Source organism: Propithecus coquereli, unplaced genomic scaffold (genome assembly GCF_000956105.1).
Source record: "Propithecus coquereli isolate 6110/MARCELLA unplaced genomic scaffold, Pcoq_1.0 Scaffold5, whole genome shotgun sequence".
Classification (NCBI taxonomy): Eukaryota; Metazoa; Chordata; class Mammalia; order Primates; family Indriidae; genus Propithecus; species Propithecus coquereli.
The window spans coordinates 5,078,900-5,091,202 of record NW_012150840.1 but is presented as its reverse complement, the minus strand read 5'-3'; the positions used below and the strand labels follow the sequence as shown (position 1 = coordinate 5,091,202).

Sequence of the window (12,303 nt, the reverse complement as noted above, 5' to 3'; positions counted from 1 at the left end):
TTTTTTTTTTTTTTAATTATTAAAGAACTATAAGCTCATTACAGAAAATGTGGAAAACACAAGATCTTTGGCATTGAGAAGGATTCATTTTGAATTCTTCTCGTATCTCCTACTTTACAAATTTGGGATGCATTTGTGCACACTCTCCTTAGCATTCTGTTTCTATCCAGATACATTTATTTTGAACGTCTGGCCTCAAGTTAATGATATTTTGCTCAAATTTTACTGGTCTCTTGAGGTTGTTTTTCACAAGAAAGTCAGATTAAAAAAAATTTAATCCTTCATAAGAATCACTGTGTGGTCCATACGGAAGGAGGAACACGAGCGCCTCGTGGACACGCGGTTGCTGGGCAGGTGGCCGGGTCTGTGGCCTGGTTAGGGACGAGCTTTCCCGCACTAGCCTCACGGCAGGGTACTGACACGCAGCCTAGCAAAAATGCCAAATTACTGCACACCAGGAGCCTTCAGGTCACTCCTGAAATGTGGAAATCGCAAACTTTAAAATCAATGAACACTGGGGGTCTCTTGGACTGGAAAATGAGGGAAAAAAGATCTGTTCAAAAAGAAACGGGTAACTATGGCTCGGAGCAGGAATGGACGAACAGAGGATGGAGCTGGAGGGACCTTTCACAGGACTTTATACCTTGAGTATATAACATATTAGTAGAAAATCTCCCGCCGTAATAACAATGCAACTGTCAGCGCCCTGTGGGGTGACTGTTACCATGTGAGTGTGTTTGTGAAATATCATCTGTATGGGCTGGTTGCAACAGCACCCAGCAAGCAAAACAGCTTCTCTGAAACAGCCTTTGCAGTGAGACTTCCGCAGCCGCACGCACCTCTGTCCATCTCTGCCACCCTAACATGCTCACGCACACCGACCATCTCATTTGTCAGCGTGCTCCCTTTATTATCCATTTCAGTCTGTTTCCCTTTGCAACGTTATGACTTATAACACTTTAAGAGTACTGAATTACTCCCCTTCTTTGAACTTACAGTCTTCCCAAAGGCTCAACAAACTAGAGATTTCTAAAAACACTTATATACTAATAAGTTGTCACATTTCCTCCATAATGCAAAGAAAGTGATGAGAAAGGACCATTCAGCAGAGAGTTAGAGGGAAGTGACAACAACAAAAAAAACGCAAAAAAAGGTGGCATAACAGTACCCACGGCAGTAATAGCACATGCACGCATATGCACACAATGGAACTGCTCCTGTTTCTGTTTCTCCTCAGAACAACATGGATTTAGCCCAGTAGTCAGTCCTGTCACCTGACCGTGCTCCACTGAGGCCTAACAGTTCCTTTCAAGCTTCCCAACTCCCACCTCACTGGCAAAATCATTCATCTTACTGTAAATCCCAATTTGCCACACACAAAATAGGTTGAAATACATCTTTTGCTAATTTATGGAGAGTCATTAGGATTTGCAAGTCTCCCTTTGCTGTTCTGTGAGGATCAGTGTTAAATATTTTTAAAATATCAAAATTCTCCTGAAATTATCATGAACATACTTCTATCAGACACTGTGGTTACTTAGAGCATAGAAGTATTGAACTTGAGGGATTAATAACCTCATCTCACACCTCCCCACTCTAGTCAACCACAAAATTTTCCCTGATAATTATAATATGCCAAAAACGGACCTTTTCTAGTCATCAAGAACTTTTAGAAACGCTTTAGAATACTTCAAACCCTGTCTTAACGCTTCATCCACTCCAATCCGTAACTTTTCTAGAGTAAAGCCACTTTAGCAAGCTTACCTGAACTGAAAGATTCTAAGACCCTGAGATAAGTCATCAAACTATACATGTATCATTTTATTTCCCATAAGCAGTGAGTACTGAAGAAAAAGAGAAAATGAAGTTTGCAGAAAAGCATCCTTTTAGGTCTACCAAAAAATGTATTCAAGTGACTGCTAAGCACCTACAAGTGTCACAGGCGGTGGTAGGCTTAACAGGCGTGCTGAGAGCCAGCACGGCTGGCAGAAGACAGGCAAGTTCAGTATAGGCCCCGACACGTGATGCCACACAGGGTGCTAGAAGCCCACATTATTAATATCAATTTACTTTCATCTGTGCCTTGTTCACAAAAATTCATCCACGAAAATAAGATAAAAGAAGAAACGAGCTAATGGGAAGTGTGGGAGTACACAGGAAGGTACACAACCAGTAGGTATGAGGGGAGGAAGGAGGTCGGGGTGCTCTGGCTGAGTGCTAAGACGGAGCAGAGCCTCTGTGTGGGTAGAGGGGAGTGTGTGCCCAGAATCCTGCAATCAGCAGCATAGGCAACAGCAGAGGCAAGGTGGGGACAGATGAGAGATGGCATGTCTGGAAATTTCTTCAAAATACCTCAGCAAAAAAAGTGAGCAATCATGTACGGGTTAAGCTATACCCAAGTGCAGCCAGGTACAACCAGATATGCACACTTCAGGGTGGTCGGTAAGCGTTTGAATTAGGAAGCCCACATTTCGGAGGGGGCTACCACAGTGCTTCTGAACTCCATGTCTCAATCAACACCTCTCGTTATGATAGTAAGCCCAGTGAATGTTAGAAATGGCTTTTTATTGATGAGATTAATGACATTAAATAGCATGATGAATATTAGAAATGGGTTGTCACTGGTAAAACTACACATACCCGAGATGAGTGGATTGGCTAAACTACCGTAGATGGAATTTTCACCCTTACTTGAGCAGGATGTAAGTATAGTCTGTTGCCTTCACCCTGTATAATTCCTATGAGGTTTGTGTATCCAGCCTAAACTCCAAGGATTCTAGTTGCCTTATGTTGGCCACAGAAATAATGGACTCTTGCTTCTGGAATAGTAACATGTCTGCTTTTCTGCTAAGTGGCGGCTGGTGCACCACAGAGGACAAAGAGCTGGCCTTCACTGAACTTACAGTCATACAAACTGTTTTTAGTGCTTGCTTGCTAATAAATGTTTCTATACATGGTGGAGTTTTATTTGGGATTTGTTTAATTATCACTTGGCAGTAAGGTTACGTGGGGAAGAGCTAAACTTAACCCACCTCAACTTGTTCAGTGGCTACTGTTAACAAAATAAACAAGAAACCCACTCCCCCAAATTATTTAAGACTAGTTTGGTTCAGAACTATTTGTGACTCCTCTACATTCTGATGCCATCCTAAAGCATTTGAACTTCATTCTGTGGTCAACATGGAGCCACCGAAGGATTGTGCTGTGACCTTTTGCATTTCAGGAGAATGAATGGAAGGAGACAAGGTAGGAGGCGGGGAAGCTGGTTGGAGGCTGCAGCAGGAAGGCAGACCCGCCGTGACAGTGGTCTGAAAGGAGCCGGTTGGACTGAGATGACTGACCAGATGACAAGGCGTAAACTGAGAGGATCTAATAAGAAACTGGAGGTAGACACAAGCATGGAAAGAGCTCCTGGGCTTCTAGAAAGGACGGCCTGTTGGTGGGCAGTGCAGCGCCAAGCCGTGGAATGCAGGCTCCCAGTTGGGAAGGCTGTTGACTCCAAGGAGGCAGTCAGCATGCCCACGTGGAAATGACACTGGGAGTAGGGAACAGGATATGACCACGTGAAAAGACCTCTTTTGGTAGTGTTGCTGCTCACAATTTATGTCCAGTACAATCCTGTAACTTTCTTGGTAGAAGCAAGACTTTCCAGCCCCAACAGTGACTGTGTGATATGTCCGTGTGGTTGGCAGCTATGGTGACAGCTGAAGTGCTTTGCATAGGGGGTGACACAAGGGGCGTGCATAAGCAGGGTCGATCTGCACTTGGGAGAGGGCATCTCAAAGACAAAGTGACTTGGCAAAGCACAGCTGAACAAACACAAGGCACAGACAACACCCTCAGGCCCAAATGGGATTCAGACAGTGGGTCCAGGGGACAAGAGGTCCTGTTAAAACCCAGTGCCCAATAAGTAGAAGAAAACCATGTTCTTCTGATGAAACAAAGTTTTTGAAATACTAAAAATAACGAAAACTTCAGAGTTTTGTGACTATTGGGCAAAATAACAAAAAACACAAAAACTGGAAAGCATCTAAATCAAAATTCCCTTTAAATATTTCTCCCCCGCCAAGAGTACTACTCAAATCTCTTCATAGCAACAATACTGTAACCATGAAAATATCTTCTTTGCGGTTTTGTAAAACCTATGGAAACTTTTCTAATATACATAAGAAAATAGTAAATATAGGGGAGTTGGAGGAGTCTCCAGAAGCTACAGCAACTTATCTTCCTCCTTGGGGCAAGACTGGTGACCCATAGCCGAAGCTGGTGTGTCGGACAGGATGCGGTTCTCACCTGACAGTCCAGGAGCAGCTTCTGGACCGAGATCACACTTTCAGGTTTTTGTAACATTTTCAGCCTCTCTTCTTGCACTTCCATCCAGTTGTTCAAAATCTGTATCTTGTTCTCATTCTCAGTGATACTCTCCAAAAGTTGCTCTAAATGTTGTATCTATAAATGATGAATAAAAAAATTATGAGAAAGTTTTATTTTAAACTACATGCTTTAAAATGTAAATGCCATGATGTTCTTTTTAAAAGAACAATGTTTCTTCTCAAATTTCTAATATGTCACATAATAGGATGCTTCAATAATTTTTGAAATAAAGATTCATAAATCAGGAAATAAAGCTCCCCTTTACAAAAAATCTCATGTTTAAAGTGAAAGCTAATCTGCTGACAGAGCTGGCCATTTTGGAGTTTTATAATATCTGGACAAAATAAAATCATGTTGCTAATATTCAATATTTATCATTGAGTTATCTATTAATATATGCAAAGTATAAGAAACTTTTCTTGCCCCAAACTCTCATTAGAGTTGCTTAAAATTTTTTATATCAATAATATCACGATTCATCTATTTAATAAATAATTATTGCCCTCAATGTCTGTGATTCTTCTCATTTCTAATACAATTTTTATTAGGCTAGAATCATGGTACGTATAAAAAAAATTTTTTTTCTTTTTTTTTTGAGACAGGGTCTTGCTCTGTCACCCAGGCTAGAGTGCAATGGTGTCACCATAGCTCACTGAAGTCTCATATTCCTGGGCTCAAGCAATCAATTCTCCTGCCTCAGCCTCCTGAGTAGCTAGGACTACAGGCCCAAGCCACGATGGCTGGCTAATTTTTCTATGTTTTTGTACAGACAGGGTCTCACTTTTACTCAGGTGGTCCTGAATTCTTGGCCTCAAGAGATCCTCCCACTTTGGTTTCCCAGCGTGCTAGAATTATAGGCATGAGCCACCGTGCCTGGCCTCATAAAAATGTTTATATTCTTTTTTCCAATGTCATAAGCACCCACTGTGTCATGACTTACGGTGATACTAATTTTAAAAGGCTGCCTAATGTTTCATCAAATGGACGCAGTATAATTTAGTTATTTCTCTAGAGTTGGAAATTAAGGCATTCTACATTCTCACCAGTATAAATAATTTTGAGCTGAACAGTTTATGCACAATCGTTTTCTTTTTTGAAGGACTATTTACTTAAATGTGTAAGAGGTGACCTGCTTGGTTATAAGATGATTATTATGGTTCTTTAAATTTTACAAATGCTTTCCAAAAGAGTATTTAAGTCAAGCAATGTATGAATGTGACAGCTTTCAGCTTTAACTTATTAAATTTTTCTAATTGAATAAGTGTATGTTATATAATGTTTATTTTGAATATCCGATAATTGAAGTTGACATCTTTCCATGTTTATTTGCTAACTGGAATTTCCTCTTCTGTGAATTGTCTGTTCATGTTCTTTCTCCATTTATGTACTTGAATCTTAATTGTATAAATCCATTTGTATGCATTCCACACACAGTAAACAAATCAACCAATTGTCACTGCCAATATATATAAATACTAAATATTTTTAAGGAATAAGTTTTCCTAATCTCTTCAAGAGTCATGGAGTGAAAAATCTACCAAAAAGCCACATAAATTTTTTTCTTCCTTTTAGTCATCTTTTCTAAGCTGAAATAGCTTTGTCCCTTCTGAACATCTGCTTTCACAGAAAATGTCATAATCTCTGATCATTTAGTAGCCTGACATAACATTTGACATCTTCTTAAATAAAATTTCTCCTCTTCACTTGCCTAACTCAATTTCCCACTAAGAAAACTCAACAGAATATAAAAACTATTTCATACTCTCATATGCACCAATGGAATGCTAAAACACAGGATTTATGAAAGGTCTATATAATTGAGATGATTATTGGGCTTAACTGTAAATCAACTATCTGAATGTCTTCTTGGATTTTTCAGAAAGTGGTATCTTACAAAGGCCAAACCACACATTCATCTGTGACCCAGAAACACACCTTTCTGTTTAGTGTTCCTTGTACCCGGTGCCACTGGTGGTTCATCTCCCCCAGGTGCTCTGCAAACTCCGTTCTTTCATAGCGCTTGCTTTCTACATCACAGGTGCTTAACTGAAGTAGTGACTGGTTAACAAAGTCAACTATCCACTGTTTATAGTCCATTTCCATTCTAAACTCCTAAAACAAACAAGCAAGCAAAAGTAAACACCCAAAGCCTAAAACGAAGTCAGTTAGAGGAACTGGATTTCCTTTCATGCACTCTAGGGGGCGCCAAGCTCTCATCCGTTAATTAAGGGGCACCTGTCAGGAGTTACTTTCCACCCTCCTCCCACCCTGCGTCTGATTTGAGTGGAATTTAATTCTTTTAGGGAATTACACATTCTTGGGAACAGAGAAACTCACTGTTTTCAAACAGGCTGAAAAGTCTAAGGGCACACTACGAATGGCAGCCCAAAATCAGTACCCAGGGTGCGACAAAGGGTTCCTGTGAGAGGCTGCCTGACAGTTGTGCTGGAATTCTGGGCCATCCTGAGGGCTCACAGAAATGACTAGATTGGAAATAGGAAGTTAAGGCCCTCCCAGAAAACCCTTTGAGGTACTTTGCCAATTTAGGCAGCTTCTCTATTCTTTTGGGGACAGTCTAGGCCTCCCAGGGTAGTTTGGGTGGCTGTAAGTTCCACACCAATCCCAAATCTACCCAGGGCAACCATGTTCATCAAGCCTGCCACCTGTTGAGTTTGATCCTAGCAAGTTCTAGCACCTCCTCTGGAGACGTGTCGGGGGGAAACTACGTGGTACGTGCTAGGTTATTAAAGCCTGCAAGAATATACACATGTAGACCTTTTAAAGATTCTACTACTCGCTGAAGTTAGGATGTGATGGTACGTAAAAACAAAATCCTCTGCTAACGTCATGCCTGGTGACCAAGCCACTCATCCAGCTGCTCCACCAGCCTGTGAGGTCTTCAAAAGCAATGACCAAGCTCATCATTCATCTCTGTATTCATAGCGTCCAAAACACTGCCTGGCATACAATAAATGTTTGTGTGTGGCTTGTTAAATGTTAATTAAATCTACTCGAAATTAAATATCACACAGTAGGCCATATTCATATTTATTCAAAGGATATCAACTTTTTCTCACTCATTCTCTTACTCAAAGAATATGTATTAACACCTATTAGATGCCAGGTATTGGGCTAGGTGTGTTATTTTAGGGAGGAGAGGACAACTCCTGCTCTCAAGAAGCATAGTCAAGGTGGGGAGATAGACAAGCAAACAAATAATTATAATATCGTGTGATAGGATCACAGAGACATCTAATCCAGGAAAGTCACCTATTCTGGCTGGGAAAGTCCGGGGTAGATTTCCAAATGAGGAGATACTTGACCTAACTCTTGAAGGATGACTAAAAGCATTTATTTAGCTAAAAGTGGGGTACTGACATTCCAGGCCAAAGGCACGCATGCACGTCGCATGAAGAAGAGCACCAGAAACAGCTGGGACTGAAACTCACTTGGTCTAGCCAGGATCCAGGGTTTATGTGGGGGAATGACAAGATGAGACTGGGAGGCAAGGAGGGGCCCGAGTCTGTTAAAAGCTTGGGTTGTCCTGTGCTGATGAGAGGTACCGAAGGAATTTAAATGAAAAAAGAACAAGTATACTAACTTATCTCTTTAGAATCCTCCACCATCCCATTTCTTACCCCTAGAATTAATTTTTCTAAATTATATCCTACATGTCTTTGTTCAGAATTTCCCCTCCAGCTGATTTGCCTTCTTATTTAATGAAAAGACTGCTGCTCCTTTTGCATAATTACCTTGTGCTTCTGTAGAAGATTTTTAACTTCAGACACAGAACCTGGTGGACGGGCAGAGTCCTCATCTGCAGTTTGATGCTCCACATTGTTCATCCAGCTAATCATTTCTGTGATTGCTTCACGAGATGGCAATTTCTCCATCTGAAGCTGCAAGAACAAAATGATTTCCATTTAATTACCTGCAGTTAACAAAATGAATCGGGGCATCACTAAAGATGATACCTGGTTTGATAAAAGGTCTTGCTTCATAATTATGCAGGCTACTCACAAAAACAAACCCAGCATTCAAGCTTAGAATAAGCAACCCCAAAACAATGACAGTGACCTTCACATAAACTAACACAGTGGCACAGATAAACTGAGAAATAAAGCAATTAAGCCTGATTTCTCTCTTAAGAAAGATCTCATTGGAAGAGAGTTCAGTAATTAAGACCCTATATTCAGTGGTGCCAGAGAAAAATAGGCAGTGTCAATGAAAATTATTGAGTCGGAGAAATAATTTTAAAAGAGTTTTGAGCTAACAAGGGAACGCTAATTCAAATGCTGGGTCTTTAAATACTTACCTGGTGAAGTTTTTCTTGAATATCTGGAAGTTGAGTAATGAGCATTGTCCATTTTTGTTCAAACTGTGCTAAAGATGCTCTCAGTGTAGCTGTATCAGCTTCTTTAAGGTGAAGAAGTTGGTTCCCAGTACTTATAACGGCAGTCTTCAAGGAGGACTTTTCATCAACTTCTTTTGAAAACTCCTAAAGGAAATAGTTTTAAAATTTAAATATAGCCAAGAGTCAGAATAATTGTTTAGAGTCCAAAACTAAACATAGTAAATATGTGAATATGTATATATATGTACATGTACTCCTTTTCTTACTAAGTGTGAGGCATTATTCCAGGCATTAGATACATAATGGGGAGCAAAAGAAATGGGTTTCATGCCCCTAAAGAAGCTTATAAACCTAGGGGATTAATATTTTTTTAAATAGCCAAGTCATTATTTTAATGGTAAGTTTTATAAGAAGCTATGGAAACCAACACAAAGTTCATATTAAATGAACTACTTGCAACAAATTTTAATATTTGAAATCTTTCCTATGTATATTTTAAAAGGTTCTTTCAAGTATATTTTAAAAATATTCACATTTTAATACCAACTAAATAACCATAGGTACAACCATAGCTACAAAATATGGAAAATGGAAAAAAGACTAAGGGAAAAGACTAGAAGGTTTCATAAGTACAATTCATATTATAAAAGTAATCCCCCCCAACAAAATATCTCAAAACAACGTAGCAAAAAAACTTCTTAGTAGAAATATTTTGTATACAATTTAAAACCATGCATTAACTTTAACATTTAAAAATTAATAATCCTATAAGATTGTTTTTGTTTGGGGGAAGATATTTTCTGCATTTGTCAGAGCAAGTTTTTAATTTATATATATATTTTGTAAGGTCAATGAAAAATATACTTTATTATAAATGTATAAATGAACAATATAAACAAATAGCCCTAGGTTTGAAGAACACAGCTGCCATTAGCCCAAGTCTTATCCATTTTCCACAAATAAATATGGAGACTATCACATCAACACTGATTTCTGACCAATAATTATCCAGCATATTCTACTACAACTTACAAAGAAATTATTTATGTTGCTTCTGATTGTATCCAAGTCCTGAGACACATTGAGGGACTGTTCTTTCCAGTAATTCAGAGTTTGCTGAGACGATTCCAACCACTTGGTTAACTCATCTGAATCCCTGTTATAACTAACAGGAGCACAGTGAGAGAAAAAGGAAATTAGAACCGAACTGAGGATGACATGCATCACCAGCATATTTCCTTATTTTATTGCATATTTCCTTGTGGTCAGCCCTAACTTCAGAAAATCATGACATTTATAAGGATTATATCATGTTTTATACAATGCCCCAAATCCGATGCTCTTGGCATTTTTCTAGGATTCTCGTTATGGCTAATCAAGAACAAAGAGGCATTTTAAAGTCTAAATTTTTTTTAATTTCTTATTATAGCTACACAAAAGTGTATCCATGGATAAGGACAGAGATTATTTTTATTCAAATGTCCTTTGTAAATTTGTTTATAGTAAAAATGTAGCCAGTATTTATATAAATTGCATAATAGCAAACTGTTGTTGGCTGACACCAACATATTCATCTGGGTGATGAAAATACCCAGACAAAATTCTGCCCTTCTAGTGACCTTTAAACTTCTTTAGATTAAGAGGCAGGGATGAGAATGATGTTTAAACGTTCTATGTTCTCCACCTTCCTTTGGTTTAAGATTACACCAACTAAGCACAACAAATTCTCTGAAGAGCTCAAAAGACTTTTCAAACTAGTCTCTTAGCTAAAATCATTTCTTTTAAATTTTAAAATGTTTGGAAGAAGGCGGGAAAGAACATCATCATGGTATAAAAGTAACATTTTTATTATTTTATAACACAATTCCTAGTTTCCCAAGAAATATATAAATGATCCCCAGCAAACTGATTACATATTATCCTGTGTCTAGCAAACTGATATCGGAGACTCTAGATCCTGATTAGCCCAGAAGAAGGACCCAACTGCTTTAGATTGTCCAAAAAAAAAAAAAAAAAAAGTACAACAGGGGCCAGCATGGAAAATTTAGCTGAGGTCTTTCTCCGCAGCAAAATCTGAAGCCAATCAATCCCTAGGTAGACAGACCTGAGCAGATGCTTGAGAAGTGTCTGCAGTCTGTGGAGTTCGTGGTCAATTTTCTTGTTCAGGGACAACCACTCCTCTTCCAGTTTTGCAATCTGGCCCTCTAATTCAGGACAGCTCACAGACGCCACCAGCTGTTTGCCCTCATTCAGAGTTTGGCAAAGCCGGGCATGCTTTCCACGAATGTTTCTTTTTATTTGCTAATAAAAAAGTCACAGAATGAATTAATTAAAAAACAAAGCCTGCCAATGTATTTGCAAATACTTCATTAAAAACCTCCACTAATTAGTGGCTATTGACGAAACATTAACATCTTCCTAATCTTCAAGAGTGTAGTCTGACTGGAGACAGGATTAATGGTTTATTGATCACCTCTCAAGATGACAGTGTCCATCCAATGCATTTCAATGCACAGATTCAACTCTATAGATGTATGGCATGAAAACAAAACCCCAACATTCAAAGATTTAGATCCGACAGTTAATTCCTCCATCTAACGACAAAAACAAAAAATGAGCTGGCAGCCTATAGGCCACATTTAGCTTGCAGACAGATTTTGTGCAACCTAAAGATTATTTTGAAAATCAGGAAATTTTACACAGCAATCAGGATTTCCAGTGTCTCTGGAAACAGTGGAAGATCTAGCCACTCTTGGTCTGCATTCTCACATGGCAGAGGATGGCCAGAGTCCAGCAGAGGCCCCCTCTAGGAGGACCTACTCCCTTTAGCACCCCCCTAACCTTAGTCCCCACCACTCCTGACTGCAGACCCAGCCAGCCTTCCTTATTTGTGTTCTCCTGCCGGGCCCCTCCCTGGAGGCATTTCAGATTGTGATCTAGACATATGAAGGGGACAAATAAGAAAACATTTCTCCATTATCCCTTAGGTGCAAATACTAGGGCGAAAAATCATTTCTAGAGTCTTCTGAATGTAAAGAATCAGGAGGGAGAAAGGAAGAGAACCTTAGAGGAATAAATTAAAACATAGCACATCATTAATCTAACTTCATGAAAAGAAAAATAGAATTCCTCACACGTGTGAATATAGCAACCACTTCGAGAGAAGCCTGTCTAAAGGCAATTATCTTCCACAGATGGGTTCAGCTAATGCCACTAACCCTGATAGTTGTTTAATCTTAAATAAATTATCAAAATAGAAGTTTTCCAGGCCGGGCACGGTGGCTCACGCCTGTAATCCTAGCTCTCTGGGAGGCCGAGGCCGGCAGATTGTTTGAGCTCAGGAGTTCAAAACCAGCCTGAGCAAGAGCGAGGCCCCGTCTCTACTAAAATTAGAAAGAAATTAATTGGACAACTAAAAATATATAGAAAACATTAGCCAGCCATGGTGGCACATGCCTGTAGTCCCAGCTACTCGGGAGCCTGAGGCAGGAGGATCGCTTGAGCCCAGGAGTTTGAGGTTGCTGTGAACTAGGATGACGCCACGGCACTCTAGCCCGGGCAACACAGTGAGACTC

At 39.5% G+C, this 12,303-nt stretch overlaps 1 protein-coding gene across 1 annotated transcript in view; it reads right to left on the bottom strand.

Moving 5' to 3' along the window:
- Nucleotides 1–12,303, bottom strand: part of SYNE2 (spectrin repeat containing, nuclear envelope 2) — a 295,242-nt gene that overhangs the window by 65,775 nt on the left and 217,164 nt on the right. The window contains exons 76-81 of the mRNA XM_012656034.1: nucleotides 10,833–11,029; nucleotides 9,761–9,893; nucleotides 8,690–8,872; nucleotides 8,127–8,273; nucleotides 6,310–6,486; nucleotides 4,294–4,449 (exon numbers count right to left, since the gene is read on the bottom strand). Of these exons, the coding sequence (XP_012511488.1) occupies nucleotides 4,294–4,449; nucleotides 6,310–6,486; nucleotides 8,127–8,273; nucleotides 8,690–8,872; nucleotides 9,761–9,893; nucleotides 10,833–11,029 (993 nt within the window). The remainder of the gene's footprint in view (nucleotides 1–4,293; nucleotides 4,450–6,309; nucleotides 6,487–8,126; nucleotides 8,274–8,689; nucleotides 8,873–9,760; nucleotides 9,894–10,832; nucleotides 11,030–12,303) is intronic.